Below are 20,276 nucleotides of genomic sequence, written 5' to 3'. Positions count from 1 at the left end.
GGAACGCCGCCCCTGATGTACGAAGAGGGTACGCCACTGGAAGGACGAGCCGGAGCCGGAGACAGGGACGAGAGAATGACAGGCAGAGGGTAAAAATGGCCGACGAGAGGAGTTGAATTATTATTTTTTAGTTTTGACGTTGAAAGTGTATTCGTACCAATAAAAATGTTGTAAAACGAAGTGTAGTTTATGACAAATTAATTGGGACTGAGTATTACCTTGTTGTCCATTTGGGTTTATATTCGAAGGTCTTGGAATTGGTGGTGGCATACAATCTGATGGAGATTGTAAACATTGCTTTTGTCTTGGAATATTTAGTTAAATCAAATGTTAGTACTGACAGCGATGTATCCGACGACGATACTGTTCCAGGACTTCACAATATCGGTCGAGGTGAAGTACCATATCGGGTTTTGTTATCTGTTAATGACAGGGAATGTGAATTTGAAGTAGATTCGGGTGCTAGTTTTACAGTGATGTACAATCATGTTTTGAAAAACTATTCCCCCATAACAAACCGCGATTAAAGGATACTAAATTAACTTTACGGGACTGGCAAAAGAAGGACATTGGGATTCTGGGCGAATGCTTGGTGCGCGTAGTATTTAATAAACATGTTAAGAATTTGCCATTAGTAGTGACGAAGGGCGATAACATTAGTTTATTAGGACGAAATTGGTTCGCAGAGTTAGGTATCAGACTGTCAATGAACTCTGTATCGGTGGTGGACATTAAACTAGAGAAGGTTTTACAAAAGTATAGTGAGGTGTTCAATAACAGTCTCGGTACTTTTCGAGGGCTACCGGTAAATCTCCAAGTAGATCCTTCAATACGACCCATTCGTTTAAAGGCGCGTAATGTGGCTTTTGCACTACGGCCCAAAATTGATGCGGAAATTGAAAGACTAATAGGACAGGGGATTTTGAAACCGTGTGATAACCCTACATGGACGACACCAATAGTGCCGGTAGTAAAGGGAGATGGAACTATTAGGATTTGTGCCGACTATAAATGTACACTTAATCGGGCTCTTCAGGATGATCCATACCCGATGACGTCTACTCAAGAAATCTTAACTGCGTTGAATGGAGCTAAGGTATTCGCAAAATTGGATATGGCTCAGGCATATCAACAATTAAAGGTGGATGAGGATTCAGCAAAGTTACAGACCATAATCACTCAGAGAGGTACCTATACGGTCCACAGACTCTGTTTCGGAATCAAGGTGGCACCGCAGATCTTTCAACGTTTCATTAACAATCGTTTGGCAGAAATTCCGGGATGTTTTCCATACTTCGATGACATTTTGGTTGCCGCGGAAAACGATGAGGAACTGTGTGAAAGGATCGAAGAAATTTTACGCCGATTTGCAGAAGATGGACTGAAACTAAAGAAATCTAAATGTGTTTTTAGGACTACGGGCATTGAATTTTTGGGATTTTTCATCAACGCAAAGGGAGTACGTCCTACGGTTGACAAAGTTCAAGATATTAAAAATGCGCCTATACCATCTTGCAAACGGGAATTACAATCATTTCTGGGATTGTTAAATTTCTATCACGGATTCCTAAAAAATAAAGCGAATGTTGCTGAATGCTTGCATCGACTTCTGGACAAGAACGTTCCGTGGAAGTGGACAAGAAGACACCAACAAGCATTTGAAAAGGTCAAGGAGTTGCTCTCGTCGGAACAATTGCTGGTTCACTATGACCCAAAGAAAACTTTAAGACTTTCGTGCGATGCTTCTCCTTGGGCAATTGGAGTAGTACTGAGTCATGTGGAAGAAGATGGTAGGGAAGCTCCCATCGCGTTTCATTCAAAAACATTAAACCAGACAGAGCGCAGGTACAGCCAATTGGACAAGGAAGCTCTGGCAATAATTGCGGGAGTTAAAAAGTTTCATAATTATTGCTATGGACGGAAATTTGACATCATTACGGACCACAAGCCGCTTCTAGGAATATTGAGCGAGAACATTCAGGTTCCACAGATGTCATCTCCGAGATTAGTGCGCTGGGCATTATTTCTTAGTAATTATAATTATTCGCTAATACATAGGCCAGGTAAAGACATAAGTCACGCGGATGCTCTGAGCCGCATACCATTGTCTACAGAAGTTGATCTCGGCGGTGTAGAACATATTGGCGAAGTACTCATGATGGAGAATATGCCCGAAATACCTTTAAACGACGAGAAAGTTGCAGAATTAACAGGAAGAGATCCAGTTCTTAGCAGGATCCGGGAGTTTATACAATTGGGCTGGCCGAATAAGTTGGAAGAGGGATTAGCGGAAGATGAAGTACGTCCTTTCAAGGTTAGAAAGAATGAGTTATCAATTTACAAGAATTGCATACTATGGGGTACGAGAGTAGTGATTCCGCCGAAAATCCAGGAACGAGTGCTGAGAGTTCTTCATGGGGCACACATAGGAGTAGTAAGAATGAAGGCACTGGCAAGATCCTATGTTTGGTGGCCGTCAATAGATCAAGCCATTGAAAGTGCTGTAAGACAATGCCAAGAGTGCCAATTACAAATGAAGATGCCTGCTAAAGCAGCTATACACCCATGGGAATGGAGTGAGATTCCTTGGAGTCGAATACATATAGACCACGCAGGACCATTTTGTGGACAACAATTTTTAATTATTGTTGACTCTTATAGTAAATGGTTAGAGGTAAAAAGAGTTCCGTCTACATCATCTAAATGCACCATTCAAGCATTACGTGGAATTTTCGCAACTCATGGAATTCCAGAGGTAATTGTAAGTGACAATGGAAGTTCGTTTACGTCAGAAGAGTTCGAATGTTGGGCTAAGAAGAATGGAATCCGACATACTCGAGTTTCACCATACCACCCAGCGTCAAATGGCCAAGCGGAAAGAATGGTACAAGAAACCAAAAGAACTTTAAAGAAACTGAGTACGGGAGATTGGGAAGTAAAAATCGCTCGATTTTTGATAACCCAACATATTACGCCTACAACCACAACAGGAGCATCACCGTCTGAATTAATGTTCAAAAGAAAAATACGCACTTGTCTTGACCTGCTTCGGCCTAGTTTTACAAAAAAAAGTGCGAGAAACGCAGGAGAAGATGATGGAAGCTGGATCTAAAAGTACCAGAGTGTTTGAACAGTCAGCATCTGTGATGGCCCGAAAATTCGGTGGAGGGGAAGGTTCAAGATGGCAACCTGAGAAGATAGTGAGGCAGTTGGGTCCAGTGACTTACGAAACGGTGGATGAAATTGGAAAAACACAGAAGCGACATGTAGACCATCTACGTAGAAACGTTATGAATGGACCATCAGAGACCGATGAAATCATAACGGACAATCTACGTACTGATGACAACAGACTTCAGGAGGAGGAACCAGTAGAGACAGCATTAGGAGATACAAAAGAAAATATGACAGTAACAACCGGTATGCAAAGACCACAAAGGAACGCCGGAATGCCCAGTCGTTTTCGAGATTTCGTGGTGTCTACTAGAAGGGGAGGAGTGTTGTGTATTGAGTAGCTGAATCATAGATACATTAGTAAACAGTTGTTAGTGTTGTCAAACTAACGTGAATTTTGCATAATTAGTTAAAAGAGCAATAAACCATTTACACTAAAGCGGGTATTTAATACTTGTACATACCGATCTCCCAAATCTGTAACGAATTAGGGACAGACAAACTGAAACTCGAAGTAGCGATAGACTGGTTGGGTAATTCTAGGAGTGCTATTGCATTTTGTCTGAGTGGGAGACTAACAAAATTAGATGTGCACATTCAAAGTCTGAAAATTTTCAATAAGGGAATTCGTCACACGTCCTATTTGGAAATGTTTTATTTCATTTGTTTGTTTGGTTGATGGCAATTAGATATCGACCACAATATCATTCAAATAATCCCAAATTAAGAACTTCAATAGGTTTAAATCGCACGATCTTGGGGACCAGTTGATATAACTTGACTGTGATATAACGTTTCCACAATTTTAGCTCGACTGCGTAACGCTCCCTAGTTCAATTTGTCAATGTTTATAGCAGTGTCGCTATTGTCCGCACTTTGTCCATTTACTACTAGTCCTCCAGTTTAAGCTTTATCGATGTGGTTTCTTTCTTATATGGTGTAGCACAGTCACCAGACCAGAACGACAAAAGATTTTTTGGATTAGTCAATTCCTACTCGAATTATACTGATTCTATGTGGGGACAATGAGCTTTCATCGGTCGCGAGTGAGCACATTTTTAATTCCCCTTATGTGATGGTTTTGTCCTCAAGACAAAGACAAAAAACCGAGACCTAAAATCTAACATTTTTCCCTTAGATCATATGTTAATATGTATGATCTAAGATTTTTGCCGTGTATAATACACATTTTTTTTCTGTGACGGGGAAAACGAAATGTAGGAGTCGTATCGATTTATACAAATTTGAAGTTTTAAACTGCAGATAGGTTGTTGTACTTCTCGCGACAATACGAACTGCATTGCTAAGGAAACCTTTACTCAAATGTTATGACAATCGCGAGATCATTCATGTAAACGTTCCGTCCTCGTTCAGAATGCGTAGAATCTGCCACATGGAAGCTTGAAAAATCCATTCAAATACGGGTTTGTTTTCAACATCTTTCTTTTTTCCCCATTAAAAAATATGTTTAAAACCAAAACCAACTGTACTTGGATGTAAAATAGTAGATTATATCACGAGTCAATCATGATAGCTATTATTCTCGAGGAATGTTTCCATGGATGATATTACATTTAAGGAAATTTTGTGATTGGAGTACAAGAAGGCTATTAATCCCTAAGGGAATAATGGATGGCATTATACCGAACAAACCATAAGTATAATCATTCAATGGTATAATACTCACATTATATATTAGTTGTGGATAAAACAAAAAAAAGCTTTACTAACATGAATGCTTTCCACAAAATGCATGGATGAGGAAGAAATCTATTTATAAACAAACTTCACTCATACTTTAGATACATTTCCAACAAAAACAATGTTTCATCGATTTCCAATTCTGTTAAGCTCAACTTCTTCATCATTTTGCCTATCCGTTCCAATATCTCATTTTCTGGAGGAGTAATCATTTCTTCAATCTACAAATGAGTATTAGATCACATCCTAGTCTGAAACCTAACATACATCTAAGACAGAGTCACCTGATATTCCTTGTACTCTCATCCCATGGGTGATCGTATCCACTCTATGTTTTTTATCAATTAATCGTTTATTTAAATATTTTTCATGACATCTTCTAGTCATTATATTATACAGTGTTTTATAACACAACTCCAACATTGTTCTAACGACCTGACTTAAACGAATGTGGAATAGTGTGAATGACTTACTTGGTCCCAAACTGGTGGCTGACCTCTTTAGTTCATTAACAACCAAAAAATTTTCTTCCAATAGCATATACAAAATCCTCTTTACTTCTTTTGCCGGTATCATCACCAAATTCTGGATCTGCTCAGGTTCGATGTAATGCCTCAACTTTACCAGTCGAAATATTCTTGATGCTTTTGAATCGAATTTTTCATTAACGATCTCCTCCACTGCTTCCCATGTTAATTGTGTGAATATGTGCTTGATTTCCACTTGAAACGAGCCACCACTCGCTTCGCCCACCTTTCGTATTATTCCGGTTGCATCTTGTTCCAATATATTGACATATTGTTCAAAGAATGTGGCCAGTTGTGGGTGGGTGTTGCGCTTTTTAACAATGTCTTTCACTTCTAAAATTGGTATAGGATTCGATGACGAAACCCAAGGATCGGTTCTAACATACATTTGTTGAAGCAACAATCTAATTAGTTCACCCATATTGTCATCAAATTTGTTCGACACAGAGTTTACAATTAATTGATCTCGCAAATCTTGGTGAAAACGGTCCGAGTTTATTGTCCAATATATCCCTGCATCGGAGAGAGTTTCGTTTTCTCCATTTAGTACCGTCAATATTTGTTTTAAATCGAGGTTTGGCAGTAAATACAACTCTTCCGCCTTTGTTACTTGCGTTGATAGTCTTGTTACGTATTTTGCCGTTACCAAGGAGTTGAAATTATCTTTAAGTTCTTGAAGCAGAATGTTAACGGTTTTTTGCTCTTGTAGGCGTTTCGCAACTTTGATAATTAGTTCAGAGGCTGTTACACATCCTTTGAGTAAGATCTCTTCCACCAAGACTTCATACGTTTCATCAAATTTGGTCTTGATCAGATTGATAAATTTGGGGAAGCGGAGCATTAGAAGTACATTTTTAAGGTTCAACATATAGATTGCAGCTGAGGAGTCCACATTTAGTTTAAACGTAACCAAATTATACTTAATCAATACGGATAAAGCTTCTTTTACCTACAATCTCAACGAATTACAGCTCCTTTGAACTGGACTCTTACTTTACTGATACGTATATCAGCTGATTTAACTATATTGTAGAGAGAACTCGGATTTTGAAAAATTATGTCTCCTACATCTGCTATAACTTTCCCAAATCTTTCTAATAAAATTAAATTGATTACATTTCTGTGTTGAAGAGACATTTTGTAGGTTACCCACAAAGCACAAAGTTTTGTGAGGTTAGAACAAAATGTGAGATAAAAGGCCTAAACTTCGTACAATCTGCGCATGCGAAAGAAACGTCAAAGTTGCAATGTTATTAATTAAAATGTAGGTTAGGTTATTGTTTTTATCACAGGCTGTTATAATGAATAAACATATTCATAAATCGTAACTCACAGACTTTTGACGTTGTTATACCAAGAGCCATGTTTCGCTGCGGCAGTATAAAATCCGAAAAGGACAGTATAAGTCCCATGTTCACAAATCGTAACACAAGACATTTCAAATACCTACCAATCGCTCATAAACCGGACGGCTACTACGGTGATAAAACTGGACCGCTACTACTGGCATAAATATACAAATTTGCTTTCCTACCGCCTCCAATAAAACAGCCCGATTGTAGATGACAACCGACACAAACAGGCCGTCACATAACTTCATTGTTCGTGCATTACATCAACGGACCCGACATTCACCGCTAGCACGAAGGAATGGGCCATCACAACCAGGCTGTATAAGACCATGCACCAAGTCGTTGGCGTACGTGAACGTCACACGGTCACGTCCCTGCATTCAATTTAATGTTTGCTACTTGTAGGTTTCAGTTCTTCGTACAAAGAAGCCTTGCAAGCAGTCCGACAGAGTTTATGTCCGATTGCAAACACGAACACAACGGCAGTAAGGTCGCAAAGTTTCTAACGTGCTCCAAGATTCCAATTTGAAATTGTCTGAGCCGGAATAGTCAAGAGAGCCGTGGACGAGAGAAAGATTACCAAAACCGTGGGATATAATCTGACTTTACAGATAATGTGAATCGACCTTAAATTGTGTACCTATTAGGTGAATAGCTGCATATTTTACAATAAAGTTTTATTTGTACTTGTGCTTCCATAGTTTCTGTAAAGAGAAGGCTGAGTATTGGGTCGCTCCAATGAAGTGATAGAAAGCCTTACGTTCAGTCTCTCGAGATGCTTCCCTGTTTCTAACTCAAAGGTTCTTCCAAAGAAGGTGCTTATTACTAATTTCTAGAATGCATGAAAAACCGTTTATTTGATTTTTTAAGAAGAAGTTAATGGGTTTCAAGAACAATAAATTTGATAAATATGTAAACTTTTTATTGCTTACTAATATTTTAAACATTAAATAATAATAAACTACACAATAATAAAAAGGGCACCTTAGTTACAGTGAATTGGCAATTTCAAATTGAAATCTTAAACGGCGCCACCGTCCCTTTTTAGTTCATCCGAGATTTCCCTAGGGTTTTAAGTGGCGCCACCGTCGCTTGTTAGTTCATCGAGATTTCCCCAGGATCTTAAATGGCGCCACCGTCGCTTTTTAGTTTATCGAGATTTCCCCAGGATCTTAAATGGCGCCACCGTCGCTTTTTAGTTCATCGAGATTTCCCCAGGGTCTTAAATGGCGCCACCGTCGCTTTTTAGTTCATCGAGATTTCCCCACGGTCTTATGGCGCCACCGTCGCTTGTTAGTTCATCGAGTTTTCCCCAGAGTCTTAAATGGCGCCACCGTCGCTTTTTAGTTCACCGAGACTTCCCCAGGGTCTTAAATGACGCCACCGTCGCTTGTTAGTTCATCGAGATTTCCCCAGGGTCTTAAATGGCGCCACCGTCGCTTTTTAGTTAATTGAGATTTCACCAGGGTCTTAAATGGCGACACCGTCGCTTGTTAGTTCGTGGAGATTTTCCCAGGGTCTTAATTGGCGCCACCGTCGCTTTTTAGTTCATCGAGATTTCCCCAGGGTCTTAAATAAATATAATAAAATAAAATTCAAAGGGCTGTAACTTTTGAACTAGTAGCCCAATCTTGGAACTGTTTGAAATTATGGATTCTACAGGCCACGTTCTATAAGAAAAATACGAATTGTTTTGGATTCTACGCACCAAAATTAATAAGAAAAAGTGTTTTCCCGAGAAATGTTGGTGCAGTCGATTTTTGGGAAAAAAGGAAGGTTATACACTGCCCTTTTTTTTGCCCCGAAAAAAAAATTGTCTCAGATCGACATGTGAAATAGAATTGCATTTCTAATCGCAATTATTACTTTATATTGCTAATTCTCTTTTACCTTGGAAAATATAATCAAAGCAGAATACATTGTGCTGACATCTGTCTTTATTATTGGGGACTAACATTTTATCGCTAAATGCAGGACACTTTATTACCACCATTATTTTAGTTGGAACTTACACCTCAAAGATGTCGCCACACTAATTTTGTAAGGTACTTTATGAAACTAACGTTAGATGTCAAAGCTCTAGTTTAAAAAACATAGATATATAAATACCTAGATACAGCCATCCTTAACAAACGTACCTCGGTTTTTAAAAAACATATCAAAGAAATTTGTACATCTCTCCATTACTTTCTAACCAAGAAGAAACATGTTCTATCTCTTTTTATTGCATTAACCACTATGTCGTACGCGAATCGGACGCTTAAAACAAACTTAGCGCGTCCCATAAGTCATGTGACAGTTGACACATTTCACGATCGCGCGAAATCAAATCTAACTAAAAATATTCGCCCTAAACATGATGGGCGGTTTTTTCACTAAATATTATGTAATTATTGCGTTATCAATTGAATACGAATAAACATTAGTGCTTGCCATAATGATAGACGCGTCCATAATTGTTATTCCTGAAATAGTTTTATTACATAGAGCTACGCCATTCAAATTTGGGACTATGTTTACCTTGTTTGGCATGATGTGCTGCAGTGAATTCATTGCTGGCTTGCAGAATATCAAAAAAAACCGTAAGTAAGTAAAGTTTATGTTCAACAATTTAATTTTAATTGCATGGTTGTAGGCGTAATGGTTACGGAGATTAAGTTGCGACAGGAAGTGAATTCGTTTCCAATTATCATTTTGGCCTATATAATGTTGATGCAGTGCGTTTGTATCATGATCACAAAGAAGGATCCGTGCAATATTCTTAGGAAAACGAGATTTATAGACTGTGTGTGCGTGCAATATCAAATTTTGGTCGCTACGCGTCTTGCCTACCTTTCGGCATATGTCCAATCGGTGGGGTTTCTTTTTGAAATTATAGTGCTAATTGTAGTAAGTAAGCTACACGTGTACATTTATTTAAAATAAATACAACATCTTATAGCAATGATATCCAATTGGTGATAATACTCATTTAGTGAACATTCATTACGTTTATAAAACTTCACAATCCGAATCATCGTCAGATGAAATTGACAAATCCGAATCATCACTGTCATTATTAACACTTATTATAAAGTTCAGAAACATCAACCAATATAACTTCTCTTTTAAATTAATCACTTTCCACATGTTCACACACTTTCTTCCATTTGTCAGCTGTAATTTTTTCAAATTCGTCATTTTCCAGCTTTCTAAGTAACATCTTCCATTTTAAATGTAACATTTCTTGCTGCTATGCGATTTAAATAAATAAAAAGGCGGTTTATTTATGTTGTAAAATCTCAAATCTGATAATTTTCTGTGTGATTTGTGCTAACAATTTGATTGACAGCTATAATAAATAATGCGAATCTTGTCTTCCATGCTCAGGGTACCTCTATAAAGGATAGCGCTATACGTAATTAATGTGCCGAAAGTGATGGTAATAGATGGTACGTCCTTTTGAACTATGTTGGGGTATGGCTGTATCTATGTATTTATATATCTATGTTAAAAAACCATAGATATTTGAAGTTTTAACCTCAAATGCATAATGAATGTTTGTTTATTTTATAGTCAAAAATTAAACTTTGTTATCATTCCTTTCTCGCTTACAGGTTTAAATTAGGGAACTGGCTACTGGGAGTGACAGGAAAGCGACAGACTCAACCTTTGCGGAATATGATACTGTTCGCTCTGGGTCGTGCTATCGAAGACATGTAGTTCTCGATGGATGAGAAAGGTTAGCATTGAATTCAGGCAACACAAATTGAAAAGGGAAATGCTTTATAACCAAAACAGGAGGACACCGTGGAGAACTTGGAGAAAACCCATTCTAATGCAATTCAACTTCTCAAGGTTAAAATCGGAACAAAAACATAATTGCAGCAGCTGGCGATGGTGCGAGGCTATTCTTTAAAGAATTGAGCCTAGAGTTTATTTGATAGAACTACGGTTATAGAAACGGTAGTGAAATTGGCAGCGAAATAAGGCAAAAGTGTTACGCAGTTTGCAATCACGAAAAAATGTGTTGTTTGTGCGATCTTCGTGTGAAAGTTGTTGTAAAACGGTTCAGTTTAATGTACCTGTTATTGAAATTGTTCTTCCAAGAACTTTAAATAAACTCCTATGCATAAGAAGTTACGAATTGCAAAAATAAATGTTTTCTGTTCATTGAGCATGATGTGTTGCCTACAAACCAGGCTACACAAATATCGAGTGCTCATATTCAAATTAGGAATTTGCTTGAATCTCCCCCATCTGCCGTTTTTATTGAGGGTAAGGAGGGCCTCCACGCACGAATGGCCCAGGGCCCCGAAAAACTTAAAAACGGCACTGCATTTAAGGAATAATAAGTGCAACGTTGCTATTAATCCCATAAATTCAAATAAAATTTTAAAAGAAGGTGCGTACGTGGCGACATCTCAACTAGACTTCTAAAACTATAATTGATAGAAAGTGTATCGATTGCCAAGGAGATGGCGCACTAGTACTTGTATGAAAGTCACTAAATATATCTAGTGACTTTATGTTGTATTTAAATTATCTATTCAAAAACCGGACCTTTAAACTACAATTGCTCTACAGATCTTGCAAGACTCCGTATATTTTGAACTGCCATTTATTCAGACTTCTCAATCAAAAGTTATAGAATAGAAACCAATTTCGAAAGAAAATTCAAAGGGCCGTAACTTTTGAACTAGTAGCCCAATCTTGGAACTGTTTGAAATTATGGATTCTACAGGCCACGTTCTATAAGAAAAATTTTTTCCGGGTCCATCTGAGACAATTTTTTTTTCGGGCCTCAAAAAAAGGCATAGTATAACCTTCCTTTTTTTTTACCAAAAATCGACTACACCAAAATTCCTCAGGAAAACACTTATTCTTATTAATTTTCTTGCGTAGAATCCAAAACAATTCGTACTTTTTCGATCAGACTTCTCAAACATTTATAGTATATTTAAATCTGTGTTAATAGGTACCTTCTCGCTAATGCTACTCAATTGTCGCTGCGTAATCCACACCTCAAAGCGTGCATATGCTGCCTCGTATGCTGGACGTGAGTTCGGAAGAAGTAAATACGAACTAGCTTCTTCTGCAGCCGCTTCAACGTCGGATGAAATACTCACATTTTCATCGGAATCGTTCATTTTGATTTTTGCTACCAAAAGCTCGCTTTAATCACTAGGAATTTAACATTTCTTATGGGGTGTAAATTATGGTATCAATGCGTATATAAAAAGATGTAACCTTTCTGTAAGCACTGTCTCTGCTTTCGAAAATATAGACTGGTGTCATAGACACTTACAGTTTTGCGTATTTCAACGGGAAACATTAAAAAAAATCCCTATGCGACCTGTTACACTCCCATTAGACAGACTAATTGAAACTGTCCGATTTTTGCACCCATGTGATTCCTATACCTTGTAATAAAATATCTTTAAATAGGTAAACACACATTTTTGTTTTAATCCACATGCAATACATTTACCAACAATGACAGCGAAACAGGAACAACAACTTCCTACATTGTCTGCATAAAAATGTAAACTCACAACAGCGGCGAGAGAGCGTGTTCTGTACTATTTTTACTTGCACTTTTCACGTCTAAATTAAATTCACTAGTGTGTCCAAGCACAAACCCACCATTCTCTTGAAATTTTTTCATGCACTGAAATAAATTTAAAAAAGACTTTCTAAAACCGCAGTTCATGAAACAGTAAGTGATTGGATTACAGCAACTCGAAGTATAGGCTAACAACTGAAAGAAGCTTACGCCCGTGTAGCCAATACTGCTGTAAATGATTGACGGTTGAAAAAGGGCAATTGTATTCACTACGTACAAAGGCGTCCAACATATGAAAAATTCGAGAACGACAGCGAAAAGCATCTTGATTACACGCTTCTTATTAATCAGACTTTTCTCGGCATTCGTACGTCGCAGGCCTTTCCCGGGTTTCCGATACCTACTCGAATTGGAAAGGTCCTGTGCGGAGCTGTAGCGAAGTTTACGTCCCTCCGACGGCTCCTGAATACAGTATTCCCATTTACTGATTGCCGAGCGGCTTCGGTTTAAATAGAATTGGGTGACTTCCTTGCCTGAAACTGGGGAAAAATTAGTACCTTCGATTTCAAAATATAGTCCATAAAATGAATTAATTTCAATAACGGATTAGCGCTTATATCTGCGACCATTTTTTTCATCCAAGGCTTATATGAATGCTGCTTCTGGGGTTATAGATTGTTGACGTTCTAACACCTAATATTTCTGCTAAGACGCTAAGTACTGCTAAGTACCTTATGTGGGTTTCTTATTTTACAGATTTCATAGTGAACTAAGCGTTAAATAGGCATTTTAAATTTTTTCGATCGCAAGAAACCTAACCGCACTTGCAGTAGCAATGACCAGCGCCAATCCGTTTTTGCAACTTATTAATTTTACCATTGAATGATTTTACCGACCAAGTGTTAAAATATTATTTATTTTTCCGGTACTTTTGAAAGCACTAGAATGCCAAATTGGGCATATTTAAACACATTGGTCACATCCAAATCAGCAGTAAAGCAGATCTAAACAAGTTTGATAGTACTTGACGCGTCGAACTACTTAAGCACGTTTTTGTGCGACGGATCGAGGTTTTATTAGCGCTGAAATATAATTTGAATGCAAAAAATTGTGACACAAAGCTGTTGTGGCCATCAATTTTGGTAAGTATGGATTACATACTATTCCTATATTTCCTTAGTGTTATTATTATTATTATTATTATATATACGAACGACGCGACATACAGACAAACACTAATCGTTACTTGATTTTAATCCATGCGATTAGTTAACCAGGCTAGACTTGAGTTCTCACAAGAAACACCGACCATACTAATAATAAAATATTACCATTGTATAAGGTGTATATACAATGATAAGTATTAGCACAGATAAAATTTTATCTGTGGTATTAGGTACTTATCATTCACATATACACAAATTATGACAGCGCGAAATATTTATGCAACGTTTAAAGAAACGAAAATTTTGTGAAGTTTTTGAAGAAAAAAATTAGTAATATGGAATTAGTTTTAAAGCAAATTACAGAAACAAATTACGAAGTTTAATACTTCTGTTAGCTGATAGTCATGAACGGGGCTGTACAGAGTCACTACAGAGTTACTACTAACACTCTCCCTATGTCAAAACTTGAAGTGTCGGGATTGTTCCAACCAAACGCCAAATTTGAAAACGTCATAACTCATTTGCGATGTAGATGCTTTCAGCAGCTACTACACTTCTAGAAATTATGTTGTTATTATAGAAGAATCGAATAATGTAAATAATTTGTATTCCTTAGCGGCCGGTTCGGAATTCAGTAATGATACCCATATTCGACATCAATTGTAGCTATCTACGTATTGAAGATTTTAAGGTAACGATTATAGAGTCACACTCACAGGGTCATTATTTTACTTGCCATGCATCATGCATCACACTTCACACATGAATTTATAAGGGTAATTTGATTAATTTAATTCTGAACAACTTTAAACTCTACAGTTTTTTCTGTAAAATGTACAGGAGGCTGCTATTGCATAAAACTAATTTCCCATGTTAAATCCCTATGTTCCTACTTACAGTGCACCACCCGGTATAATTATCACATAGGCTTAACATCTCTATTAAAAAGTTTACTCCTGAAGGTGGGGGTTGGAAAAGCCAATGCATATTTCTTAGGATATAAAAGGAACCACAAATGTTTATTAAATTTTTTTTTTTTTTGAGAACTACATTACATATACCAATGCATATAATAAGTATAGAATACTGGTGCAGGTTGAAGACAAATTAGAGGCTGCTTCCATTGCAGGTATTTAAAAGTAGGTATCTATTAACATTTGGCAAGAGATCAATTAGATAGGTAATGCAATTTCGTGGTCGCATCGCCAAATTCCTCTCCCTTAAACACACGCAAATACGACCAGGCGGGTAAATTAGGAGAATACAACATAACGAAGTCATTGATAAGATTCAATTAATCTTAGTCAAGTAAAGCTTACCCGCTTACTGTCTACTAAGTTTGCTTATCGCTGAACATCTCGCGCGAATAGAAATTGCTATTTACATTTAGGAACCTCAAATTATAGACGCACCATTCAATTAAGTGTAATATATCACAGTTTTGATCTAATTGTGTACGTTTGTCGTGTTTCAATAGGAGCGTTAATTTTGAATTTCATAAAATAACGATGCAGCTCCATTTCCATTTTATTCGAAACCCTCGCCTGTACTTTCAAATTGGCTACGTGTTTTATATGGTGAAATGATTCCAATAATCCAATTTGTTGTCTTCCACTTACTCAGGAATGTCTTGAATATTTATATAGGTACCAGTCGAAGTAGCACTTGTTTATTTCAACTTTTGTACTGCTGTAAGTATTATGGAAGCAAGTTCTAAATACCTCCAAAGAAAGTTTACAAAAGTTTTTTGTTACCTACATCTCGCAATAACATTTCCAATTGACTGAATATTTTTCATTCATTAGGTACCTATTTTTCACAACTGTGCTTATGGTATCATAAATTAATTCCCTTTAAGTAGTTAGTGAAAAAAGTTTCTTTGTCTAAGAATCGTAGTAGAAAGTTTTGACACCCAAAAGAAGACTAGCAAACAGTAAAATCACGTTCTGGGTATGTTCGATTGGTAAACACAGAATAAAAGAGCGTACAATTTCAGATGACATATGTATAAGGTACACGGACCACGGTTCGTTTGGTTTAAAAGTATAAACTACTCACCTTCATGATGTTTGAAACACTTTTCTCGTCTTATACCCTTCCAAAGGGTCCTTGTAATCAAAGAGTAGGTAAGAGCAAGAACAAGAAGAGGAATAACTAGGAGTACTATATCAAGAAGTATATTATATACTTGCTCGAATTCGAGTGATGGCCAGTTTTCTCGACACTTGTGATGACCTTAAACATAAGAAATTATATTTATTTAGGAATTTTTTTGGAAGATATAATTACTACAATAAGTTAATAAAATAATAACGTGTGCTCATTCCGCACGTTTTGTGCGACCTTTTTCGGATATTTGATGTGACACGTTCTGTTGAATTGGATTAGCAGTTACTGAGCCGGAATTTGCCGACGTAAGGGTGACCGGAAATTAGGCCACCAGACATTAGGACGCGGGCATTAAAGGCCCCATTCACATGCGGATATGTACGGCGGATCTGTACGGCGGACATGTACGCGGGACAGATCCGTATCAATTCGTATGTGTGTATCCGCGTGTTCGGCGTATATATCTTGCTCGCCATCCGTCGATCAGGACGACGAGCACGGACAGCGAGCCCGACAAATCCGCACGTGTGTAGTCGTTTCACGGATTTGTTTGCCGGACATAGAATCACAAAATAGGAATTTCTTGAAAATATGTTTGGAAATTTAAGAAATCAAAATGGAAATGCGATTAATCCTACTCCAATTAAACAGTCATTAAAAAAATATTTTGTTTAAATTACTTTTGAATATAATGCAGGCGCAAACTGTGCTAAAGATTTGAATGATCTTTTGGGTAACTTTACAAACAAAATTGCGGAACAACACCGCACTAATGGTGACCGACTATTAGTCGAATACAATCCGATCAGTTACCTTTTGGTTTTTGGTGATATTTTAAAAGTGAAATTTGAAGACTACGGTGATATTAACATTCCAGAACAAAATGTGCATTTTTGGGGAACAATTTAAATACTGGTAAAGATTGTAGTGCCTTACTCCACCAACCAAGTACACCTAACTACTAATGAAATAATTTTATGCCATTTCCGAGCATATTCTGCCAAAAAATTGTGCAAATTATGAGGCGTTTCCAATTCTCTAAGTAAAGTCATATGAAGAGTACTTTTTCGATCACTGTTTTGACCACAGTGTCTTCTGTTTCCTATCTTCAAATAAAACCATATATCCTGTAATTTTGTCAGTTTCTTCTTATGATCCATAGCAATTACCACAGCACTCAAAACCACACAACCCAGGGGCTAGCACTACAGAACTGAAATAGTGAGAGAACGCCGCCTGCTCGTCTATTAAGATTTGTCCGTGATCTGTGTACAGACATATTCGCCTGTGTGTAGCTCAAGGCGGATCTGTCCGCCGTACAGATCCGCCGTACATATCCGCATGTGAATGGGGCCCTAGGGTGTAATGCAACCGGGCCTAAAGGTAGGTAGTATAACCAAGGGACTAAAAGCATGTGGTTTAAACCTGAGGGTGCTGTTTGTTTTTCAAAACAGAGATCGTGTAGTATGATCTTTGCCCAAAACGAAGTTGAGTTTCCTTTTCTGTAGAATGATGACACCTACCTTGATTGGTAGGTTGAAGCTTACTCAGCATTGCAATCGGTGACATGCATATAAAGCTTCCGGACCATATCGTGCAGATCGTTTTATACGCATGGTTGACGGTTTGCCAACGAAGTGATCGTAATGGATGGCAAATGGCGTAGTAGCGTTCGACGGATATGGCCACCAATGTCCACACTCCAACTGACACGGAGCAAGCTGAAACAAGCCAATAGGCAGCGTAAGAAATAAATACTTTTTTTATTGATTTAAAAAAATAGCACGCGTTTCCTAATTTGGTAATGCGGAAAAACAGATTCTAACCGTTTGTCCTACGCAGCGTAGCACAACAGCTAATCTCATTTGAAATGAGCAAACGCTTCGTTTCTTTATAGCAAATCTTTTCAGAGCATATTTTGATGCATCATAACTATCTCGTTTTCATCAGCTTGGCGATGGCCCTATTTTATGGTAATATGGCCGTGTCCTGGGATTTCCCCAATGGAAAAGAAATGACCTTGATAAAAGGGAATTTCCCGATTTAGTAGCTCTGAAGTGACCGTTTTTGTCGTTCAAGGTTGTGACCTTGGCGCCGCAAGTACCTTGTTGTCTTGAGGCTATAAATTAAGGCGTGTTTTGTTCTTATGGTGCCCCATTATTGCAAGCTAGTAATTTTGCTTTATTTTATTTTTAGTACCTACATATAACTGTATTATTTCGTCATCCAATTTGCATATTGTTTTAAACATATTATGTTCCTTGCTTTTTTTGTAAAAGTATTCTCTTAAGTTGTTTATTTGAGTTTCACCTTTGAATATTATATTCAAAGGTTTCACACAGCTTACGTAAGTTTATTATTCCTAATCCTCCTTGTGATGGTGGTAAAGTGATTCGGTTCTATTGCAGATTTTGGATGGTGCATTCAGTGTTTAGTCATAGCTGTTCTAATTTTCTTTTGGTTTCTTCTAGGTCTGTACGTGTGTCATGTGACTACGCGAGAATCGCCATTGCATATTCATTATTAACGAGCTCCTAGCGAGTTTATAATTTTGCGGTGGCTGTCCGTCTGTCCGTCCGTTAGCACGATATCTCGATAACGAATGGACCGATTACGATAAAATTTAGTCGATGGATTCTTTATCAAATTTCTAGATCGGAGTTCGTGAATTGGCGATGTAGCCCAAAAAATAAAGAAGGTCCTTTTGACAGCTCCGTGAGTTATGAACCGAATTGCTTGATATTCAATATGCGTATAGCTTTAACCATATAAAACGCAATTCTAAAAATTGAGCCTAATCGATCAACATTCACAGTGCCCTTTTCGCATCTCGACTTTTTTATTTAAGAAGGTATGGAATTTGATACATAGCCGCTTGGAATAAAAGCAAATTTTAAGGCCAGTTTCAAAATTTGGTTTTGAGCATGCGCAGTACCGACTTTCTTATTTATGGAGAGATTTAAATGAAATTTGATACATACGCACTCGGGACTTTATTACGTGGCAAATTGACTCGACGTACCTATAAGCAAACCATTTGACGAAGACGTCAAAATTTAATCGGCTATTTTTATGCACTAGGAATATTACGTTGAGAAATGTGACAAGTTGAATGTGTTTACTGATGTCTAAATTTTTCTTCAGAGATACAGTTGGTATTGTATCATCGAATAATACGCCCAAAGATTTGAAGGCTTAAGCGGTTGGAGATAAAATTAAATAAATGAATAAATAAATAATTAATTAATTTTTTCTCTTCGCACCACTTGCATAATCGTGCATAAGCTTGTTCATATTTAATTCGCGATTGTTCTGGCAAAAATGCCAAATCCACATTTGTTGCGGCTTCTTCTACGTCTGATGGCAGAGTTTCAGACTTACTCATGATATAGCAAAGAGAAATTATAATTAAAAGCAAAATTTTTGACGTACAAATTTTCTTGTTCCTATGGCGTCGAAAACTATGCTACTTTTTAAAAAATGCATCAAATTTCTTTTTCGGTTTTTAGCAGTAAAGAACAGTTGCAGATAATAAATATAATATATGACTATTTATTTCTTGGGAAACCGCACGTGATTGTGACTGCAGTGGTGATTTTGAAATGGATTTTCACGTGGGATAATAAGTTGCAAGGTTAACTAATTCGTGTCTAGGACATTTTCGTTGAATAACTACGGAGGGAAAAAACAATTTAAATAAAGAAATATTTACCCGATGGTCATCAGATTTGCGTGAGTAAAACTACTTATACCTTCTGATTGATACAAACTGAGTTGTTATGTGGAATTTCGTTTGTGTTTGCAAAGACTATTTGAACTCAATGTATGCTCACATACATGTACTGTACATAAATAAACATATTCTACTAACCTTGCAAATATGGCAAGAGTTTGCACATAAATTCGCCAAAGATGAAATCTCGCAAGAGCGCTCCAACAAGAGTAAACGGCATACACAATACGCCAAGTAGCAAATCCGAAACCGCCAAATTCAAAAGGAAAAGATTCGTGATGGTCCTCATCCGTTTGTTCTGCACCTGTAACAAGGAAAACGTAATCTATTACTCCTTCATTCAGTCACTGACTGAGTAAGAAAAGAATTCAATAGGCATATTTTCCAATAGCTAGTAAGGTAGTACAGTTTAAAGTGGCCATAATAGTTATTTGTATACCAAGGCTGCGAAATTATTATTTGGTGTATCGAGAGAATAAGTTTTGACCGAACTGTAAGCCGAGGCAAAAACTTCTCTCGATACACCAAACACATTTCGCAACCGCGGTGTACACAACATTTTTTTAATTAAGACATTTTAAGCGAACGCTTAATTGTACCGTAATTACACTAATGTCAGTGATAGAAAGCTATTCAAAGTGGAATGTGTCGAAGAATGAAGTACATGTTTCCTATTCTTTGTTGTGTAATTGCAATGTTCACAATTAAAGACTTTGGAAATGTTACGCGTTAGACGACGTTAACCGTAAAAACTACAATATTGATTACTTTTGACCCTTGTAAATAAACAAAAAAGCGGTTTTATCCCACCAGTAGTAATTATAATGATCTGCCACTAGAGGTAAATTAAAGCACAGAAATAGAAAAAATTGTAAGAAAAACGCGTGTTTACAATGCTTTATTGTAATACTCCTATCTTGCGAACACTCGTGGCTACGCTTCGCGTCACCACTCGTGCCACAAGATAGT

At 37.3% G+C, this 20,276-nt stretch overlaps 2 protein-coding genes and 1 long non-coding RNA gene across 5 annotated transcripts; 1 reads left to right on the top strand and 2 right to left on the bottom strand.

Annotated features, from left to right (window-relative positions):
* Positions 1-4,926: 4,926 nt before the first annotated feature.
* On the bottom strand, positions 4,927-6,584 carry LOC116168938 (DNA-directed RNA polymerase III subunit RPC3). Of its 2 annotated transcripts, none has more exons than XM_031484950.1 (3): positions 6,396-6,584; positions 5,143-6,351; positions 4,927-5,096 (listed from the first exon to the last, which is right to left on the bottom strand). In XM_031484950.1, exons 1-3 carry the CDS (start codon positions 6,537-6,539, stop codon positions 4,962-4,964), a joined length of 1,488 nt encoding a protein of 495 aa, XP_031340810.1. In that variant the 5' UTR covers positions 6,540-6,584; the 3' UTR covers positions 4,927-4,961. The 2 variants fall into 2 exon arrangements, with proteins under 2 accessions (XP_031340810.1, XP_031340811.1); XM_031484951.1 differs by having other exon boundaries at positions 5,143-6,344; positions 6,396-6,525.
* Positions 6,585-6,614: 30 nt separating this feature from the next.
* On the top strand, positions 6,615-7,628 carry LOC116168939. 2 transcript variants are annotated; one of them, XR_004144880.1, is made up of 3 exons: positions 6,615-7,101; positions 7,160-7,401; positions 7,456-7,628. It is a non-coding gene; the product is annotated as an uncharacterized LOC116168939 (long non-coding RNA). The 2 variants fall into 2 exon arrangements; XR_004144881.1 differs by lacking the exon at positions 7,456-7,628 and having other exon boundaries at positions 7,160-7,446.
* A 4,581-nt stretch (positions 7,629-12,209) lies between these two features.
* LOC116168797 (cholecystokinin receptor-like) lies at positions 12,210-19,644 on the bottom strand. The gene is made up of 4 exons (XM_031484786.1): positions 19,446-19,644; positions 17,098-17,295; positions 15,524-15,700; positions 12,210-12,838 (listed from the first exon to the last, which is right to left on the bottom strand). The coding sequence occupies exons 1-4, from the start codon at positions 19,594-19,596 to the stop codon at positions 12,285-12,287; spliced, it is 1,080 nt and encodes a 359-aa protein (XP_031340646.1). The 5' UTR covers positions 19,597-19,644; the 3' UTR covers positions 12,210-12,284.
* Between the last annotated feature and the right edge of the window lie 632 nt (positions 19,645-20,276).

The sequence above is a fragment of the Photinus pyralis genome, unplaced genomic scaffold (genome assembly GCF_008802855.1).
Source record: "Photinus pyralis isolate 1611_PpyrPB1 unplaced genomic scaffold, Ppyr1.3 Ppyr1.4_LG4, whole genome shotgun sequence".
In the NCBI taxonomy this organism is placed as follows: Eukaryota; Metazoa; Arthropoda; class Insecta; order Coleoptera; family Lampyridae; genus Photinus; species Photinus pyralis.
The sequence above is the reverse complement of the archived record's forward strand: the minus strand, read 5'-3'. Positions and strand labels throughout refer to the sequence as shown.

What these genes read in the sequence shown, in the direction of transcription:
- LOC116168938 (XM_031484950.1), bottom strand. Translation starts at nt 6,539, where the DNA reads ATGTCTCTTCAACACAGAAATGTAATCAATTTAATTTTATTAGAAAGA. An exon ending in CTGATATACGTATCAGTAAA is followed by an intron (nt 6,352 to 6,395) that starts GTAAGAGTCCAG and finishes TTGAGATTGTAG; the next exon opens with GTAAAAGAAGCTTTATCCGT. An exon ending in CAGGTGACTCTGTCTTAGAT is followed by an intron (nt 5,097 to 5,142) that starts GTATGTTAGGTT and finishes ACTCATTTGTAG; the next exon opens with ATTGAAGAAATGATTACTCC.
- LOC116168797 (XM_031484786.1), bottom strand. Translation starts at nt 19,596, where the DNA reads ATGAGGACCATCACGAATCTTTTCCTTTTGAATTTGGCGGTTTCGGAT. An exon ending in ACTCTTGCCATATTTGCAAG is followed by an intron (nt 17,296 to 19,445) that starts GTTAGTAGAATA and finishes GGCTTGTTTCAG; the next exon opens with CTTGCTCCGTGTCAGTTGGA. An exon ending in GTGTTTCAAACATCATGAAG is followed by an intron (nt 12,839 to 15,523) that starts GTGAGTAGTTTA and finishes ATTTTTCCCCAG; the next exon opens with TTTCAGGCAAGGAAGTCACC.